We start from the raw sequence: 22160 nt of genomic DNA on the forward strand, positions 1-22160 counted from the left end.
ACCCTGATTCATTTAACAAAGTCCGACAAAGTTGTATCGGATTAAATCGTCTATTATACCGATAAATCCGCAAATTGTCATAGCGATAACTATTCAAATGCAAGTGCAGATAGATTCAAGACCCGCCATGTCATTTCTACATAAATTTTGCAGGCGAAATGAGAAGTCCTGCACGATTTGATCTCAGGATCTCGGCGTGGTCCTCGTACTATACCAATGAAAGAAAGAAAGAAAGAGAAAGAGAGAGAGAGAGCGAGAGAGAGAGAGAGAGAGAGAGAGAGAGAGAGAGAGAGAGAGACTAGTTCGCAATTATCATCGCTTCTTGCACGAGGTAGATGGCGGCAGGTTCCCCGTGGGTGTGTTAAACTCGTGGACGGCGAGGCGTGGATGTGCAGGTCTGACCGGACACCATCACTCCCATAACGCAGCAACAGTGTACACAAGGGACGTACTCTTCCATACGAGTGCATCGCGTTCCGCGAGGGGGTTTGCCGGCCCTCGCATTGTGGTACGGCTTCTTCGCGGTATGTAGTGTAAAACAGGAACAAAAGAGTCCGGCTCTCAAGGATAACTGCTAAGGACAACCTACACTAGGACGTGCACGGACGCCATATTGCAAACAAATAAATTCGACGCTAGGATACGGGAGGGATTGAATTTTTCTTTTTACCCTTGTCCGGTAGAACTTCGGTTAAGTTTTTGCCCCCGATTTATCACACTTTTGGGGAAAGAGAAAGAGTGAGTCATGAATTAAAAAAAAATTTAATAAATTAAAAAAAAAATACTTGGCGAACTTCTCTCGCGCATGTGGAACGACGAAACAAGTTACAAGGTACTTTGTACCTTTCCAATTACCGATGAATACACACTACGAGATTATTGTTGAAGCCGTAGTAAAGTTTCTCGTCACTCGACCTGCCCTCTTGGTTAACGCGCGGGTTTCACTCACCGCGAAATTGCTTTTAACGAACAAAGGATCGTGGTACGCTTGATCTCACTCTACGTAGATTTAAGCTCTGGTAATTCGACGCCGGTTAAAACAGCCAGGCTCTAACTTACGGTCGCAGGTAAAGCCCGGTGCAAAGATGGCGTTTGATCGGTATCCAATCTTGAACCCCCCCCTTCCCCATTCCCCCAATTCCCAGTCTATAACTCACCTCTCGAGCCTTTGCGCGAAGGCATAAAATTATTTTCCGACATTTGCAAATAAATGTACAATTATCAGGATCGTAAATTTGGATTGAGATTAAAAGATGCAGTGAATGTAGGTTTTTCTATTTACTCCACGTACGTACTCAGAGTAGCATCGAGGTGGTTATTTTCAAGTCCGTCGGCTGAGGGTACCCAACAATTTTGGAGAATAGATTCTGGGGCTGAAAATCTAGGGCTAAAATTCCTTTGCACAAATTCAGGGGACCAACGGTTGGCGCGTTTCAAGATCCGTCAGTCGACCAATCAGAGATCCGATAGACGAGCCACATAAGACCCAGTTGATCGCTTTCAGTCTCGGTAAGGCCCAACTGCTATTTCGCGATTGGAATATTTCAAAATGCTTGAACCCGAAAACTATCAGCCCTACGAAGTCCGTGCTCAAATCTTCAGCGTCAGATTTTTTCTAAGAACTTGTCCTCCGAATCACGGCACCCTGTGACTACATCACAAACCACTGTACGTGGCTGGCGTCTATTAGGTTATACATATACATCATGCAGATATTCTCAACCTTTTTCAAAGTCCTAGGAGTACCGAATCCTGAGTGGTTCCGAGGTTCCGAGCTCTCTGCCCTACGGGCGAGTGTCTCTCTTTTATTTTTCATTTCGGCTTGAGTGTTTCTTTCTTCGTTGTTTTTTTTTTTTTTCGTTTCCTCGTTAAGTGTCGGGGTTTGACCGGCTAGGTCTACACGTAAGCAGGGTGAACGCTTGACTGTGTGCATGGAGAAGCGGGATGGAGTTTGCGTCGACGTATTGACCTTGAGTAGGCTTGAAGTTGAGGTGGGTTTTGGGCACTGCCTGCAGTTTCTGGGCCCTGCACCGCGTGCTTGTCTCTCTTTCTTCCTCATCCTCGTTTCTTTCGTCTCTCTCTCTCTCTCTCTCCCTCTCTCACTCTTTACCCGCTCCATGTGCCGGGCGGGCCCTGTTAGTCGCATTCGCAGACGCCAACATCAAGGACATGAAAAAAAATACATTAGACGGAAACACGTTGCGATTTCAACACACCGAGAGCCGCACTCGGGGATCCTGAGTTCCCTTCTGTGGCGCTGCTCTCCAGGTCCTCCTCCTGGCTCCCTGAAATCGCATTTATACCTACCTGATACCCTTGTATATATACCTGCTGCTTACCACGCATCCGCCGAACGTACTCCGCTAACCTAACCTAACCCAACCTGAACTATCCTATCCCACCCTATCCTACACCAGCGAGTTTTTACAACCACGTTATTTGGCCCGTCGAGTCGCAACGCGCAGGGATAAAACCTCCGACAAACGTTGCCGGAAATTGATACGTGCTCTTGAGACCTTTACGATCATTGGCAATTCAAATTCCACTGCGAAAATCCAGAATTCAAAATGACGACTCTCTTTGAATATTTTATAATTCTGAGATTGCTCAGGTTACCGAATTAAGATCCGATGACGTAACTTGAAAATTGAAATTCACAAGTTTAGTTGTCCAATTACCTCCTTTGTGCCCTGATTTAACGACTTGTAATACACGCTCATACTATATTGCGGTTATATTGAGATGCTGGAAAGAATTACTAGCATTTGATCTGAGTAGACTGATCAACAAAAGCAATTATTTTGTATTTTCATGTAGGTATACATTTTTTTCTTTTACTTATCCTTTTGTCTATGAAGTATAGCCAGTGCAGCCTGTCAAGATTACAGCTTTTGATAAACGTCACGTTCGCCGTTCGCTTTATTATAGTGTTATTAATCACTTTCATACACGATGTAAGTTGAAAGACAATACTAAGAATTTTTTGACTCACTTGAAATATTCCTCTATCGACCATAACGTGTGAGCGTAAAAACGAATGAATCACGACCGAAGGGAAATAATTTGTAAAATATATTTATTGCGATTATGATTAAGATACGTTGCTCGTAATTTTGTGTCGAAAATTTTCCTCCTTGAATTCAGTGACGAAAAAGAGAAAAAAGAAAGAAAAATATTTAAATAAAACTGTGGAACACGTAGACGTTTAGAGAAACAGAAAAGTGTTTGAAATTTTCACCACGTTCTTAAACCTCGACAATGTTACGACCGTGGCTCAACATCCATGGTCTCAATACCGTCTCCGCAGCGTGTCTCACGATTTTCAAGATCAAGGTCGCGCCTCCAGAGATCGCTGGACCATTTAACCGACGACGCTGTATATTCGAGAGCTCATCCACAGACGCGGAACGCAGTGCGGTGCGAGACGAGTGTCGCAAGTGCATATAGCATACTTGTACCGCGCATATATTTATAGGACCAGTGCACGTTGCAATTCTTGAAATTTACAAATCCCCGGAATACTTGGATGAGCGTGCGTACCTGCACGGCATTCCTCGTCGAAACGCAATCTTATTTATATAAGATATCGGCGTGAACAATCAACTGATTATTAAAAACGCCTGGGAGAACTACAATGAAATGGATTCATTAAACTTATTAAAGACGATTTTATACATCGGTGAATCGTTATTTAAAACACAGGCTACGTGTATGGCTTGAGATGAAAATTAAGAAAAATAAAGCTTGCACGAATTAAAAACTGAGTAAAAAGTTGAAACTCTGGGTCAGAAAAATAAGATTCTTATCGTCGAACTCGACTGTCTTGATTTATTATTATTTAATTAATTTCCAAGCCACACGAATAAATCTATGCCAGGTATTATAGAGGCCGAATTTGATGAATGAATCAAAAAAGAAACCTCGGTGGTCGAAGACGTCTTCGGTCGAAAATATAAGGTAAATAAAAATGCAATTCCGTAAAGATATTTCAAGTTTTTTAAACTCGTAGATCATATTTTATGCTCAGGAGAAATTACCTGTTACACGTGGATATGTACATCAGTTTCTCTCTTTTTTATTCAATTTTTCCTCTGCCAGTTTGTAGCACAAAAATACTGAAAATATAGTATTTGGTGTATTGATTTATCATTGCAGGTATCGTCATTTCTAATATCATAACAATTTTTCAATGATTAAGAGTTTTTATTAAGCAGCGATAGTGAACATTTCGAGCAACCAGTTTTGCGTAAAAAAACTATTTTACCGTGACCTTTGAAAATCTTACATATTGAATACTAGCATCATGTACCGTTTCTTCAAGACTTGCTGCTTAAGATTAATTTCTTGTTTTTGAAACGTTTGGAAATTCCCAAAATTTTTCTCAACACCGCGGGAGATATGCATTTATTTATCTTATTATTTATTTGTCTATTTCCACTTTTTCGCAACAAGGGCATTATAGCACAATTTTTTTAAATACTGCCTCGGCCAAAAGCGATTGCATTCGGACAGTTCGTCGATGTACTTTTGTTGAATTCGTGTCATTGACTCGAATGAAATGCGACGAGCATATCGAGCCGCAGATGTGATTAAAAATCCATAAAACCTCTTCGCTTCTGAGTGCATAAATTATCCGATATTTTTGTGAAAACAAAGAGACGAAAGAGCGTTGCAATATCGATAAATACTCCGCATGCCGCTGCAGGCGAACATACGCACTGCCGTTTAACGTGATAAAAAAGCTGCTTATTTTCGGCGAGGAATACCCGGCGTCTGGAGATCGTTGAAACGGTTCACCGCACCGTACGCCCGTGGGCCTTAACAGCAGCCTTATTCTTTCGCCTCATGGTGCACCTTGCCACTTTCAAGATCAAGGTCACATCTCGGTAGAATGACTGGACTTTTTTCACATACCGAAACCCCCGCCGTCGGTGTACTTTAATACAAATCTACGCATTCGTATACATACGTGTAGAAGATGCAGTTCTCGCAATCGGTGTGGTCAATTTATGCACGTACATGTCGCATTGTTGGTTGTCTGGGGAATACAGACATGCGGGTATATCATGTGCAGGATTCCTGCTTGTAAATTCCTTCCTTATTAAATTCAGCCGCCCGTCCAATCCTCGCATTAAATCTACCGCTCTGTCTGCATTCGCTTGAAAATTATTCATATTTCAATTTTGTTACGCTTGAATAAAAGATAATTATTTCACCGTCGGAGAGCGTATTTCATTGTGGTTTTTTTGTTTTCCGAATTGCTCCGGCGGTATAAACAAAATTTTGACGAATGAATTTTTCGTAAAACGTTCACGTAAATTTTTAAGTTTTCTCCTTGTCCAGTTGTAATTCATACATTTTTCCACTTTTTTTTTTCACATTCACACGAGGCGTGTAAATTTACAAATCGACGTCAATAGAATGAAGTGTTAATTTGTACGACAAAGACCGCGCGCATAATTATAATTTCAATTTATACTCACTTACTGTTGAAATATTATTGCAATTCAAATTTATTCCACATTCATCTGTCATCAAAAGGCAAGACAAAGTATTTACTACCTTTTTAAAAACTGAGTTACTCTTGATTATTGTCGCAATTCCGAGCTGTTATGCCGGGGCAACTCGTTTAGTGGCATCTAATGACTAACCGGTAGTTTCCCAACATCTGTTCTGACATTATTTTCAATATTTAAAAGTCCGACGATACGTCGAGTTGCGATAAAGTAAGAGGATTTCGGCAAAATCGATTCGGATGAATATAATTCAACGCACGTACGTGCACATCTAAAATTTAACAGGACGGCCAGTATCAATTCTGTACCAGTTCACGGTACTTTTTCCTGTCATCTTAAATTCCCTACTCCGCCATTTGACGTTACAGAGTCAATTCGAGCCTATAAACCAGCTTTAAAACCGGATCGCAACATTCTCGATGGTGATTTCTGCCTTGAAATTATCCGTGCGTATACACGCAGAAGCACGTATTCCTCATTTACAATTTCCTCGCTTAATTAATTTACTCGGAATATTTTTACCTTACCGCTGTACGGAAGGTTGGGCAATTCCTTGGGCGCACTGACCCACCGTGTAAAGTCGAGTCACCCGCCTCCGAACTACGCGGTGAATTATAGTAAAATTATGTTGCGCTATGTGGGTGGCGGCAAGCACATTGAACGGCGTAGAACACGAGTCGCGGTTAACGGTGTCGTCATTCCCAGGTATACCTAAAAGCGCCTAAAAAGCTCGTTTACAAGCGGATTTCGTACCGATTCGGTACATTCGCGATCGGAGAATAAGGTCGGAGCTTCGGGAGTGAAAGAGAAGAAGTAGAAAAGGATCAGGATCGGGGTGAGCGCCGATCCTTTGTCTCTGTCCGTGATCCTTTTGTCCGGCACCTAGCTGTGCCGCTGCTGTTGCTGCTGTTGCTGCTGCTGCACGGTTCGTTTGGTGGATTAGATTGCGCGGCGGGAGAGGTTGGTCTATGAGAAATTGAATGACCTGCGGAGGTGTACGCGAGGCCATATATGGAAACCCGTTCACTCAAGGTACAAGTGACGAGGAGGAGGAGGCACGGAGAGCGGGCGGAGGAGCCTCGACGGTGCACACAAACGCGAAATAACGCGTCTCTCAAGGATCGGCGTACCTGCGGACGGACCTTCTCACCGGGACCAGAGGCGTATGGGTAAGCCACGGTGCCGAGGTATGCCGCCGGTGATGGGACCCACGTGTATGGGTACTCGTGGGTACGTTATGTTATGCCCAGCGCGCGTTGCGTGTGCCGGAAAAAAACTTGAACTCTACGAAGCACGGTTGGCACGCCCAAAAGTCACACATCTTTATATCACGCGCGGATAGGTGGGTATATATGCCTAATTAATATCAAAATGCCTTTCTACTTATTCCAAGACACTCGATTTATAGACGTTCCATGTAGTACCGTCCGCGTCCACCTCGATCTCCTCTTGCGATATATATACATATACATATAAATATATACCTATACACGGGGCTTAGGACGTATAACCCGCACACGTATCCAGTAACGTTAATTTCTTCCTGCCTCTCTTTTCCCCGCTCCTCGTACCCCCCTCACCATATATCTCTCTCTTTCTCGAATAGACGTAGAAAATATACTTATAGCTCAAGGTATATACTTCTTCTTCTTCTTCTTCTTCTTGAACGCGGATATAATTGTTGGAGTGATTCATAGTCGCCGTTCGCGTATAGCTACGTACTAAATTAAGATTATTGCTGTACAGAATGTCCGAGTATGCTGCAGAGTCGACGCGTTTATACGGGTAGGTATGTGCATATGTATATACACACACACATATATATATACATACATGTGCGTGAGTGTGTATGCCTGTAAGGCGAGTCGGTTCCATGGTACGCGTGTAATAATTTCGTGGAGGATTTATTTCACTTTATGTATTATACTCGTATACCCGCGTAGTAACCATTTACTCAGCACCGGGTATAAAAATTGGCATTTCGAAACTTCCCTGGTGACCGAATTGCTTTGATACACAGGTACACGCCTCGATGCGACGTATAACGTACGTACCGTTCGAACGTTCGTCGTCGTACAAGGTACTTCCTTGGTGTAAGTTTTTACTTACAAAAACTTGACAAATATATGTGACAAACAAAACCATTCATTTGCGAAATAATTACCATGTCGCATCGGAAGCTTGCCGCTGTTACCGCTGCTGTTGCACGTTGCTATACCTACGATGATCCATCGGCGGTGTGCTTTGCTGTTTTTTTTATGCTTCTCCCATACTTCTCAGATCCTTCCTAATTAACATTCTACTACTTTTCTCACCTTCTGCCACACCGGCGTTACACTTTATCCCAGCTATGTTACATCCGCCCTCATTTCGTCGAGCTGCATAATCCTCGAGATAGGCACACGTGTCCGTTGGATATCGAGAGACGTTACAGATAGTGACAAAATCGGGCAAACAAAAGTCTCCCGATAGCGGGTGAAAGTGGGAAAATCTTGGGAAGGAACATCGAATTAATTACAATGGCCTTTGTGGTTTTGGTCAGCTGAAGGAACGAGTCGTGACCGTCGGCTTGTAGATGAGTCAAAAATATGAAACGACGAACTTTGGACGTTTCAAAGATCAATGAAATCATGGGGTAATTAATGTTCGGGCTGGGCAATATCTCGATTCTTCGATACTATCGATCACAAAGAATTATAAAACCAGTCGTACGGATCCTCTTTGAAAACCGCCACACGTTACACCTTCGATGCTTCTGATGGTATTTCCGATATCTTAGAAAAAAGAAAGTGTTCAAGTCGACGAAGTTCATTCCCATTTCATCCAGCCTCTCAATTGACCCTGAAAAGTACCGACAATGTCTGTCTCTCCCGCCAGTGCGGATAAATTGCGACTGCGGATCGTTTCCGTGAAAGAGGAATTCCCTTCGCCGCACTACTTTTATGACAACTACCCGAGCACCTACAATTACCGTTCGAAGTATGCGATTGGTAGGATATACGAAGGTGGAAGCACACTCGGGGTATGAAGACGTCAAGGAGGCGAAGGATGTATGGTTATATACGAATGTCTCACGTATTGACAAATGATAGGGTAAGCCCAGCCTACCTTGAGGAGAGATTCATACATTCATACACAGAGAGAGAGAGAGAGAGAGAGTGAGACGCTTCTACGGGAATACACGCAAGCACATTCACACACATAACGATCGTAGATATTTTAACAGTGGCAGACGGAAGGTGTGCGCGCGCGCGTTATGCGTCAGCGACATCTTGTAAATAGATTGATAAAGAGTCAAGTCATCATCTCGAGAGAAAAAAATCCAGTCATCCTATAAACGTTATGCGTTTATATTATACGTTTCGATATCATAATATACCGTCTAGCCTGCTATACAACGCATCCTCCGCCTGAGGCGTCGGGTTTTTTGTCTCTTCATCTTTTTCTGTCTAGGTGAACAATTTTTTTATTCAAATATCTCAACAGTTATCGTTTCGCTAGGCTTTTCATTTCGTTTCTTCGCAGTAACCAACGGCGATTTCGTTCGCGACGCACCGGATCTTCATGCTTTCATCTGATCGATACAGGTTCAGTTTCATGGATCGTTCGACGCGCAGTCGGTGGATCCGAATTGACTCGTCACGGGGCACAAAGGAAGCTTATTCGTTTCAATCCCGGTCCAGCCTGTCATTCTCGAACGGTATTTCGATCGGCTTAGACAGTTTCTGAGTAAATGCTTCTTCCGATATTTCACACTTTCCTAACGCTTGAAGCGCGACTCTCGGCTATGCGGATGGGCGAAATATCAGGTCGGGATCGTTTCCTCCCACGTGTCGCGGTCAGTGTATGGCGGTAAATAACCGAGCGTACGCACGCGGATGTGTTCACGGAGAGAAGGATGTATGGCGTACCTAAAGCTGGAACCGCCGCGAGGAGGCCGCGGCATGCCTATCCGAGTGTAAGTATATTAAAATCAGGGAATTAAAAAGCGATGGGCAAATAAGTAACGGACAGTCTGTGTCTCTCTCTCTCTCACTCACTCTCTCTCTCTCTCTCTCTCTCTCTCTCTCTCTGTGTTAACCGTTGCAGCATTTCCATGTATTTGACCGAATCTAACGACTACGCGTGGTTACCCTACTATAGCCGTATGCCAACTAGGAGGTTCAAACCATTAGCCTCGCCCCGGAGTCCGAAGAGTTGGGTTTCTCGGCTTACGAAATACCACCAAGGAATTAATGATGAACTGTATTCGTTAAAAAAAATTCTCAACTCCATACTCGACTCTTCCGGGCCCACCTATGCAGGTAGGTAATTCAAACATCTCAATGGAGGGTCAGATACCGCACCCAACGGGCGTCGAAGTTTCACCGAGAAGAGCGAAATCTGAAGCGAGGAAAAGTAATCTTTGACGATCTCACCTATCCTTCGACAATCGGCACTGATTATACGCAGGTGTACGAATAAAGGTGGTAATGCATGTCGGAATATCGGAAATACCTCGAGCAGCAACCTTATAAAGAACAGAGATCGCGCCGTGGCGATCCTTGCTTTATGGTATATCTATAACCGGGCTTATCATTGGTTGAAAGAAGCCGATGTTGTAACTAGATACATCGGTTCAAGTAAAGGTTTGGTTTCGTTTCGTTTCGTTTCGTTTCATTTGGTTTGGTTTCGTTTGGTTTGGGCGGTGGCGACCCGGCAGTATTTAGAGGGCTATAAAAAGAGAAAGCTTGTAATGCTTTCGGCCGATTCGTAGTTGCAGTTGTTAGTCTAGCAGTCTCTCCTGTTAAACAGCTCGCATCGGTAGGTATTTCTGGTCCCCGCCCCCTCCCGCCGCCCCCCCCCCCCGCCCCCGACTCGCATTCACCGAACGCGACGCGGTTATATGCATGCCTAGAGCAATAATCTTAATAATTATTACTTTAAAACCCTTTACTATATTTATTGTGGGGTAATCTACCTTCGGTACACCGCGCTCTCTTCAAACGTATATCATATGCGTACGACGTACCTAAAACGTATGTAACGCGTACCTCGGAGTCAAATGCATGCGTGCCCCGCCATGCACACGTGCGTTTACCATATGGAATAAACATGCGGGCACATGGATGTCTGTTACGTAGGTACGCTTACCTGCCTACGCGTACGTACTACATACCTATCCTAGGTATATCGCTACATGCGCTTCACACGCGAGCTACGAAACTATTTGATACGTCCAATAACGTATGTTCCATCTTCATTCCGTAAACCGTTCTCCGGATATTTCTCCTTTACAGTGTATCGCATTCCCCTGGATGAATGGAAATTTATTTGTTCGTAGATACTGTATATTCTTGCTCATTAGTAGGTAAGTGAAAAAAAAAAAAGAAAAAAAGAAAGAAAGAAAGAGAAATATGAGAACACCACGCTTTAGAGACCGCGATGTGTTATCAATGATTTTTCTATTATTCCGATACTGATACAAAGAAAAAAGAGCACTCTCAGCCCAGAAATATGAATTTCGCGATAATCGGTGTCGTTGTGGCAAATCCAAAGATGAATTGGTTAAACGGTTCGATCAATTGATCTCAGAGATCACGAGGATGGAGAATTCGTCTGCCTGAAAGGATTAACCGTTAGAGAAATTATTTTTACCTCAATTTTTTGCTAAAATCAAAATATTTCGCAAGACGATATTCGTTTCCGCAATCAGCATACAATCAGTAGCCAATTCTATAGATTTCGTAGCTCTGCGATGCGGTGATAACTTTCGACTTTTAACTTTTCGGATGATTGTAGGGTAACTTTTTCTTCGTTCTGAGAATAAAAAAAGGTTGAATTAAAAAAGAAAAGATGAGTCCCAATAGAGCTAATCATCCCTCAATCATCTAATCAATTTGATCTATTGCATTATAGCGACTTATTCGGGCGCTCCGTCTGTATAAGCATAAGCTGTCAGGTATAGTTTAGATTGGCCGGAAATGACGGGCGATCAAAATTATTAAAAATCGCCGTCTAATGCCGGGTTTCGTGTAACTCGAGTTAAAATACTTGTTTATGTACTCAAGAGCGACTGGATTGTAACCTTGAATTTTTATTACTTATAATAATTGGGTATTGCAAACTGGCGTTAGAGCTATGAAGCAATCACTTCTAAGTTCATGCACATACGCAGAATCGTGTAAATGTATGAGGAAAAAAAAAATCAGGAACAAATTGATTACGACTGATTAATGTGGAGAATGAATTATTCGCGCAATTTTGCACGTGCATACTTCGTTATACGTATATTAAACGCTAAATAAGCAATTGACGATTTATAATCTTCTAGACGTATCTCATCTGTTCATATATGAGAGATAATACTATACGTATCAGAATAAAATTGATTTCAAACCGTTTACTGAATTAATTCACGTTTCGAATTTATCACTTTGTTTTTTTCTCTCAGACATGTTTTCGTCCGATATTGTCGTACTCTGCTATCCTGCCCGTGTATTAAATTGAAATAACGTTATCAGATTATTGAAATCTGTACATCTCCATGTAGATTCTTACAGTACGCAGACTGAAAATCCATTGATAAAAAATCACCCGCTGTACAGTGAAATCATAATCGGCTTGCGAAAAGGTTAGGCGTGCTGTGAGAAATGTCTCTAACGATATTCCATCCGAAAAATCGAGCAACGGGAAGCTGTTATCAAGAAATCAAGTAATGACCAGCTGAGACAGTTCGTAAGTTCGTATAATCTTATGCCATTGTTCCAAATTTGACTAAACCGATCCCAAGACCACGAGGTTTGTCGGGCCAAGTGGATTGAAAAAATGCCGAAAAAAAACCCACTGCATGTGTGTTATATTGTAGTTTGCTACACAAAATGTCTATACAGCCCGTAATAAATTGAAATTGATACCCAAAATAGTCGAGCTACAGACTCGTACTAAGGAATGCAAGGAGGTGCAGCGAGGAACGGTTAAAAATATTTCGAGAAGAAGGAAAAGGGGCTGAAAGGAAATAGAGAAAGAACAAACAAATCTAATTCCTCTGTAAAGTGGGTCGCGGGATTAGATGAAAACAAATTTGATTCTTTCCGAATTTCGATACTTTTTCTTTGAAATCTCCTTCTCTCATGTCCGGATGTAGAGGCACACGTATAACTGCTCAGCTAGGGAACTACGGGAAGTGTTTGATTCACGTTGTTTAAAAATGCAATGTACCCAAGCCTTGTGTATCGAACCAATTTCATTTCTTCTTCCTACGAAATTGATTCTGCGTTATAAAAAGGGGATTCGAAAGTATCAAATTGCTTCCAAACTTCATATTCTATTTTATCTGCCAAGATCGTCTTTTAAAATATTTCCTCTGGTTTTCCTTTCCTATGCATCCGGCACGGATGTCTCGATCTCCAGGCAACGCTCCGCACGTATTTTGAGGCTCAATAAGAGCTGATCAGAGCAAGTTAATCTCTTTAGCAAAAAAAATAAAAAAATCTCAGAATAACAAGTAAAAACAGAGTCGATGATTGAAAATGTTTCATCCGAACAGAGAAAATGGTTGAGATCAGGAGACATCGACAAAACTGGTTTTCAACGATCTACAGCTGGTGTGAAATGAAGTACAAGATATTGACAAAATGTGACACAATATACGTTCATAATAATCGCCATCGACCTAAAAATAATCCTTTTGCCTTGTCTGGATTTGGGGAGGATAATAAATATGAAGCAAAATATAAAGATGGCGTTGGAATTAAATTTTTCAGTCTAGACCGGAAGTGTGAAAAAAGCAGGCTATAACCATCCGAAATATATAGGCTGGGTATGTAGAGTATAATCGTGCCAACGCATAGCCGTGTATCCACGTGGATAAGAGACTGCGGTGCATAAGGTTCGGGTGGTGGGTGTAGTGCAGCAGCGTTGAACGTCTAAATCTGTTTGGTGTATACGTTCGGAGTTTCGACCTAAATCGAAAATACGAATGATACAACTATTACGCCTAGTTGTCGGCAGACCTGCGGAGTCTGCCGAGGCTGGAAACGCCAGACAAAACGCGTTGCAGCTTCCCTGCTCTCTCTCTCTCTCTCTCTTTCTCCTCATCTGTCCGTCTCTCCTCTCGCCCGAAAAGAGAAGAATATATATATATATATATATATATATATATATAGAGAGAGAGAGCGAGAGAGAGAGAGAGACGAATTTACGTGGCTATGCCTAGGAAACGGGGACGGCGGAGGCGCTGCGGTAAGAATGAACTAAAATAACAGCGGAAACGTACGCCTGCGTTGCACGGAGGCTGGCGATATAAGAACCAGAAGACAGTGAGAATGCAATGAAACCAGAAGAGCGACGAGTTTGGCATCCGCGCTGAACGAGCCTAGGATGAGGATGCTGCCGCTGCCGGTGCAGGCGCATGGCATCTGTCGGCTAATAATTCAGCCCTACCCTTTTGTCGCACGCTACTCATCTAATTACGCCGGAGCTATCACGGCCCGGCATTATTTTTGATCTTTTCGCTTTATGTTTGTCCGTTTGAGGCGTCGCAGCCGCGCGTGCAGCCCCCTCTCCACCCCCACCCCCCCCCCCAATATTAAATCGTCTGTCCAGTTTTCGGTATCCTTAGATATATTATAGACTCTTCGCCTTGTCTACTTATTCGTCACCCGGCAGCCGAGTGCTTGGGCATTTTTACGAGCTAACCGACGACTTTACCTCTTCCTCGGCTGTCGTTCTATATGAAATTTTTTCCATTTCCTTGGAACCGCGTTTTCCTCATTAATTGATACGGGGGAAAAAAAGAAATGGTCGCATCCTGTTGTACCGTCTTACGTTTACCATGTTTCGGTTTGTTAAGTAGAATTGACCATTTGACGTACCCACACAACGTTTTATAATCTTATTCGTACATTTTGAATCTCCGGTGCAATATCGACGATTTAGGACGATACGCGACGATGAACGGTCCAACTTTGTGCTTAGAATTCATTTTCTCCATGCGAACTGCTTTTCCAACAAACGGTAACCGGTCCTGAATAGTGCAATACTCGGTCAGTTATCTACCGTCGATAAAAAGCACTTCCAAGGATTTACAGCTGGTTGGTAAATCATATTCGTTATCAATGATGAAACTTAGATCCTTACCTACCGAGACATGAATTTTGAACAACTCTAATGAGCCGAAAAATACTGAAGTGAAGTTAACATCACGAAAAATTACTTGTACAAAAAACTTGCTGCACGTGTTCAAATCGTTATGTGGAGACGAGTGCGTGAACACGATGTCAAAATAAAAAAAATTCAAATTTGTTGGAAGGAAAAAAGTTAGCAAACGATACAGGAAAGCGTTGAAGCTTACAATTGTGAATTTTTTCTATGAATTTTTTATCGTCGAAGGAATGGTTCGAAGAATAGTGACGTAGAAGGTGGCTCTTAGGTCTCATCCTATACCATAACAACTGCAGCTGGCAATGGCAGCCGCTTTTATTAATAGCTAGGAGGTCGAGTCGCGTTCCGAAACCTCTTCACCAGACAGTCGAGTGTAACGGCGAGCCTGTTTCTCGTTGTTGTATTTTCCTCCAACTTCCAAATAGACGCCTAATTATACCACAATTTTTCGCTAACTCGAAACCTATTCACGATCTCTCATCGTCTTGTCGATACGTTACGTTACGTTACGTCGCCTTGAGCGCGACTCGTCCGATTGTCCTAATAAAACGCCACAGTCAGCCTCGATAAAAACCTCCGGGAAATCGGAAGTAATTTCATGTTTTATTACTTTGTTTTTCGCGTATTTCGCTGCCAAGTCGTTTCCGCATGTCTGCTTTTATACGTTCAATTCAGTCAAATCCGACCACAGTCATTCCGTCGATAATCAATCCACAATTGAATTTCGAACTGATTTTTTTTTTCACACTCCCAATATAGATGAATAATAAACGGATAATTATGTGCACTAATACGACTGCAGTTTGTTCGCCGTTATTGGGAGACGAAAGTTTTTTCAGAACTGTGTCGAATTGAAGGTCGGTGGAGTGTTACCAGTGATAAATGATAGAGGAAATAAGAAAACGTTATTTTTATGAAAATTCACCATTGATCAGCTGACAAATGGGCTTTTCTGTGTTCAATTTGTTTCTTTTTTTACTTTCGACAAACAGCTCCCGATCAGTGAGTGCCTACTGCAGTGCTTCACCGTACAGGCTGACCTGTATATTTGTTTGTTCAATAATTGGTGATCATTTGTGCGGCTTGTGTTATATCCTGTTGACGTAATCAAACATGGCGCATCACATGCGACGACCGATGAAACGGGATCATTACAAGCCGTTTGGCAGGAGGAAGGTACAAACTATTACTCATCGCACGCGAATATATAAGTCTTGCGCTTACCACGCATTTGCGTGCGTTTGCAGTACGATTTTAACCGCAGCTCCCATGTATTTACCAATGTTCTAACAACTACGATAAATTTGTACTTTGACTGTTTAAATCACGTATTTAACAACCGGAAATTAAACAGATCGTTTACAGTTCACATAAAACCCGAACCGATTGTAGGGTTAAAAATTCATCGCGCTCACGACTGATAAAACTTCTGTGCTCAACTTTCGGGACGCAAAATTCTGAACTCTATTGAGCGCAGGCTTCGTTCAACGGAGATACAATATTTGGTCAAGCCAAATATTTCCAGATATTCTCGTTACGAAACGACGATACGTTGAATTAGATTTTGCCGAACAACCGTCATGTCCAGTCGGTCGATTTCGCGCAACACCGCACCTTTAAGATCGAGAATAAGGCCGGGCGTCGTCGACGCGTAACACCCATTTATAAAGCCGTCTTTGGAAAAATATATGGGTGAGGCTCTGATGTGATGAATATATCAGGAGGTACGGGGGCCTCGAAGGGAGAACGCATTACGCCGGCTAGACGTAACAGTGCCTGTCGAAATACGTCTAAATTCGGCAGAATAAGGAGCCGCCCCTTTTCACGTTACAGTTTCGTTTCGCGTCGGAGTTCACAATACAAGCAGTCACGCCCTCGATCTCTGTCAGTCGCGGAAAATCGCGGTGAGTTAAGTAGAACAAGTGCTGCGGTAGTAAATCCATTTTGCGTTCCGTCAACGCTGCCCTTTCACCCGTAACACGGCTGGAAACCGCGGAAGTAGAACAAACCGTCAGTGTCGGCCCCTCGCTGCGTATACTTGACATTGGGACGTAGGAATGAAACTAGCCGGGCTAACGTCGAACTATCGGAAAGCATTCTCATCTGCTGCAGAGTTACAGAGGTCTGGCAGTTCTGCTCTTTCGCTCATTTTGTCGCGTACAATGTTCATGCACAAATCGTTCAGGACTTTTTACTTCGTTCTCGGCGAGGATCACGATATTATCTGCTGATTGTGATGAAAAATTGGAATTTATCAATTTCGCAATAAATCGAATTTAGTAGAATGAAAATTGAACCGATAAATTTAACATTCCTATAGAATAGCTATATTTTATATTGAATTATTTGTGATGGATTTTTTTTTTTTGTTTTTTTGCTTATCCAAATTTTTTATTTAATTATTCGCCAAATTTCTTTGAATCAGAACCAAAAATTTTGGTACGAGAAACCACCGTCGAAACAATTGTCCACGTTTTCTGATGTAGGTTCCTTCTCTCGTTCGAAAATTAATCGGGCGTCCTACAATCCGTGAAAGGCCCGGTGGGTTTTAAAACGTAATACCTATTGTGGAAGAAGCATTATTGAAAAGATGAATGACGAAACGATTTCAGCGTCAATCGAAACTCGGATGCAATTTAACGTTCAATGAACGGAAAAAGAATGAACAGTTACCGTTGTCATTAACGTTATCGTAATCGTAGAGTCGACGACATCGAAGTAGAAAGAATTTCGTCCTTGTCTTCAAAAATCCACCACGTTTGAGGAAAAACGATGTACGAATGTACAGCGACTTGAACAATAACGTTAATAACGATGAGAAAAAGTCAGAGCGGAACAGTCATAAATGGGAAAGCACGCAATTACAACGGAAATAATCAGAAGCTGGAAGCTGGTTCCTCGTACCATAGAATAAAGAGGCAAAAGCAACGAAATAAAGAAGATATGTAAATAAATAAGGTCCGTCGACGTCGTCTCCTCGGGAAACGATCGGGGTGCAGTGGCCCCTCTATGGCGTCGTTGTCGGTCGTCGACGACGCCGTCGGGTGGGATCGATATCAGGCGGAGGCGAGGGCGGCAGCAGTCGCAGGGGCGACTCCAAGCGGGTCGCCTCGAAGGCTGTGTGCGGGACACCCTCGCGTTTCATCCCCTTTCGTACACACACGCAGCCGGCCCGTCAGGCAGGCGAGTTCGTCGTTCCTGCGTTACCCATTCGCGTCGGGGGTCTCTCCACCTCCTCCCCCGCCCCCGCCCTTCGCCCCTTCACCCCCTCCCCCATCATCCACCCCCGTGCAGGTCGCGGCACTATCACCCTCGGATTCGCCCGAGCGCGTATTGGCTCGGCCACGCCGCTGCGCTGCGCCGCGCTGCGTTGTTTTCACCGGTCGTTCCTACGCGTAAACTGCAGTTTCGTTGTTTTTCACCTTTAACCCCGTTCCCACCCCGTCTCACCGCCACGCGAAACTGCGCGTCACTTGTGTTTTGCAAATTTTGCTCCCCCCTGAAGAAAAAAAGACTAAAAGAAAATCAACGAACTGTCCGTTATAACCGGTGAAACGATTTGGTACATACCTGTGTTGAAATTATTGTATAGTTGGAAAGCTTGCGAAGCACATTGTACGGTGACGTTATACGTATATTTTTCATTGAACGAGTGAAGTGTTGGTTAATTTCTGTTTTTTTTTTTTTTTTTTCTCTTATACATATATATATATATATATTCGTCGTACACCTACCGAAGAAAGAGAAATATGTACACCGATTGTTAGTGCGTTAACAAACTTGAGAATAAAATTGATTTGGAATATCGTAGCATTGTGTAAAATATTATACGGATGTAAAGATGTGCAGCGAAATGTGACTGTGGCTATGGGGTGTTCAATGATTATTAATCCAATAGTTTTCTGGTCAACGTTGAGTACTGAAGTTAATTATTGCGAAAGATCTCGAAGCTAGAATTAATTAACATCCAGTTTTTCAGCGTGACGGGTATAAAAGGGCTGTGATTATAATGGTCACAGCCAATTTCGTGGATTAAAAAAGAACGTAACACGGTTATAAACTATAATCAAGCCTCGTATCTGAAATTACGATCTCATATATATATATATACAGTGCTGATGTAATTTATACCGTATTATACGTACAGTGCGACCAGAAAATAATAACGTTAATAATCAGTGTTTCAACATTTTAACGTGAACATTTATCTTTGCGTGACTTATATTAATCATTCGTGTGACTAAAAATTTTTCAAATAACTAGACTTCTCACAGTCAGCTGTCGTCCTTAATCAAATAATTCTAAACTAATCCCATTACCGCTTACCAGCTTTTAGCATTGATACTCGACCTTTATACTGTCCTTGACTTTCTCAAATATAAAAAATTCCTCAAGGATACAATTATCCTTGATATTGTGACATCAAGTCTGACTTAATTATACTCGTATTTCTAAAGTACAAAACCGTTTAAACTTTTATCATGCAATACGATTAACAAACATTGAAAAAACAAACAGGCAAACAACGATACTCAAATTACCTCGGAGCGAAGAAACGTATACTTATAATGTTAAGGAGAAAAAATACTCTCGGTCATTATTGAGGCGAGGAAGAAAGAAAAAAAGGTGAAAGAAATTAGTGAATCCGTTTAATATTCGATAACTGCTTTAGTAATGATGAATCGATGAAATTAGTAACGAAAAGGAAAAGTAAAAAAACAACTTAATGCCTCTGAACGGGTTACACCAAAGTCTAACACTGCTTTATGTGCCTTAAATAGATTTTAATGCCGAAGGAGATAAGGTGCAGATAATGAAGCATAGTGAATTGAGTTGACATTTGACGGCGCGGTTCAAATCAAGTTTTAAATATTTTGGAACGGTCAACGGTTGCGCAAAAAAAATTTTTACAATTATTCTTACCACTGTTTCGTCAATATCGGTGAGTTATTCGTAGCCGAGTCCCAACAGCAATACGTATACTACCGTCCCGCAGGTCATAGTCAAAGTTACTCTTCAGTTCGGACGGCCAATGAAAACGGGAGGATCTATAATTTGTTTAGACTTGCTATTTAAAGTCCCCTACGTGGGCTTAGCTATACAAGAAATTCCAAAATCTACATTAAATCGCTTGTTTGTAGAGCTAAGCTAAATAAAACTGTGAACCTGCCTGTCGACGGGCAACGATTAGTTGCTATGAATAAACCTGGGTAGCAATATATTATCCCTCTCCAGCCAGTGTGTGCAGACGAAAATTTGCTCGCAAGTCGAAAGGCTCCTTCTTTCTCGTTCATGCAATTTCTTTGTAAAAATATTTCTCAACATCCCACTTGCAAAGGACGCTGGTTACACACTGTCGAAAAGTTTATCATATCAGTCGGTATTTTCGTTCGCATGTCCTGAGGCTTTGCCCGTCACACACGGACGGAATATATCAGCAGATTCTACTCAAAGCTGCTGGAAAAAGGGTTTTTCGGTAAAGTAAACTTCGCGGAACGCAGAATTTACTCTAAAAACAATGAAAGCCACTGTGTGCAGATTAAAATCTGTTATATTTGTAGTAAAAAACGTGGTTGGCGTGGGTATTCTTAACCAGCAAACTTCATGTGTCCTTCTTGTGTTTTCGAGTAGAATCTGCTCTTTTATTCTCTCCGTGCAGTCCTGAGGTGTTTGCGATGGATTTTTCTCGCGCCCTCTCTTTCTCTGCTCCCCTTAATCATTGGGGGTATCGAATACCGTGATCTATAAGTGCCTGCGCGGGCGATCAGATCGGATCAACAACTCGACAGTCAGTCGGCCGTTTGCTGCTCGCGTCAGCGGTTGTCCAAGTCCTCCAGAAACTGCGGCGCAGTTTTCGTTTTCGAAGTGCGAAAAGACGGATTGACATTCCGAAAATCTACCATTTTACACTTTTTTGCGAGTATGAAATTGTATTCCTCCAAATACCTCCACATGTCGCGATCTATAGCTGAGGAACGGAATGAAAAATTAAATATTCTTCCATAAGCTTTTCAAATCTCGCATAAGTTCTACAGCCACATGGTTTTTCCCCTATAGTACCTACGCGTCATTCGTGTGGAACAATCGATCTTGTTACAACTCGCGGTAAAGTTCGTGCTTGCATGCGGTACTCGAAACGAGGTCAATAGCCTCAATCGTTTAAGCCGTAGTAGTGAAGCCGTAGAAATTCAGTGAAAGATCGCAAATCTTGAATCGTTAGACTGGGACTCTGGTCAGTGTTTCGTTACCGGTTTTTTCTGCAGTTACGTATCGGCAAAAAAATTTATCTTCTTATCCAGCTGGATTTTTAGTTTCTGGGGTTTGATTGTATAAATCTGTAAAAGTGATCTACAATGAAATTTTTAACTCCAGTCTTTGTTTCAAGTTCAGGAGCGAAAACAGTGTTACATGTTGCAAGATTCGTTAGAACTTTAACAGATAGCTCGAAATTTCATAACATTAAAGTCGTTGTTAATTGAATAATGCGAGATTTTTCCATTTACAAGCATAATCATCCTGTGCTGTAGTTTCACGATTGTTTTCAGAAATTGTGGTACCGCTAACCTTTTAGGCGACACTGAAGTATATTAATGAGAAAGTGTCACAAATTTTAAAGGAAAGAAGAAAGTTAAATAAATAACTGAACAAGCAGCCCGAAAAGATTAGTAAAATAAAAACGGTGTTCTCGATCCCCCTCAACGCAATACGTTGCAAATTTTGGATGGCTTGCAAAAAAAGACGAAAAAAGGAATTCCTTTAGCCGAGGGCGTTGAGTTAGGGTGGTTTGGTTGGTGGCGAGATGCAGGGAATCGGCCGAAGGTGACAAAGGGACGATTATTGTACATAAGGGTCGGTGATCAGAACTCATGTAAATCAGTAGTGAAATGACATTTTTTCGTTTCCCGTTCTTCGTTCTTTTATTTACTTAAAGTGAAACAAAACAAATATTATATATAATATTACACGTATACATCTATATATAAATAAAACGACTCAAAATTTATAATCATTAAATTTAAAAAATGATATTCGGGTAAAACAGTGCTATGCAGTTACCGGACGATATTGTAATAAAAGTGGAAAAGTGATACAATTGGAAAACGCCGGCTCGGCTATGATTGGATATAACCAACAAAACACCGGCTACAACAAGCTCTTTACTCAGGTAATGAATTTGATGTTTAGAAATAAAAGGGAAGAAGAAAACTTATATAACGGGAGAGAAATTTCCAGGAAAATTTGTTGCGTTGCCAGGGGTGAATACGCAAATGTATTTCCCTCATTCCCGAGAATTATCGCCGCTACGCGATTAGACGTATTTGATACCCTTCGTCGCTTTAATTGTTATAATATTACCTGACATCGAGAAGTCACAGCTACTGTCGCCGATTACGTTTTCTGCTTTCACGAACGTCAGGTTATACCGAGTTACCACTTTGATGTAATTTAGTACCACCTCTGTATCCCACTCCGAGTTACGACAATGCTGGCGGCAAGAAC

At 42.0% G+C, this 22160-nt stretch overlaps 1 protein-coding gene across 20 annotated transcripts in view; it reads left to right on the forward strand.

Moving 5' to 3' along the window:
* Positions 1-22160, forward strand: part of LOC107223930 (voltage-dependent L-type calcium channel subunit beta-2) — a 75200-nt gene that overhangs the window by 34017 nt on the left and 19023 nt on the right. For 2 of the 20 annotated variants that reach the window (XM_015663794.2, XM_015663797.2), the window contains exon 1: positions 18378-21825. The exons of 10 other annotated variants lie outside the window; for them this stretch is intronic. In XM_015663794.2, the coding sequence (XP_015519280.1) occupies positions 21775-21825 (51 nt within the window). In that variant the 5' untranslated portion in view covers positions 18378-21774. Of the gene's footprint in view, positions 1-15020; positions 15837-17953; positions 18223-18377; positions 21826-22160 lie in introns of those variants that run through there. 8 more of the 20 variants (XM_046730616.1, XM_046730617.1, XM_046730615.1 and 5 more) reach the window with 8 other exon arrangements.

This window comes from Neodiprion lecontei, chromosome 2 (genome assembly GCF_021901455.1).
Source record: "Neodiprion lecontei isolate iyNeoLeco1 chromosome 2, iyNeoLeco1.1, whole genome shotgun sequence".
In the NCBI taxonomy this organism is placed as follows: Eukaryota; Metazoa; Arthropoda; class Insecta; order Hymenoptera; family Diprionidae; genus Neodiprion; species Neodiprion lecontei.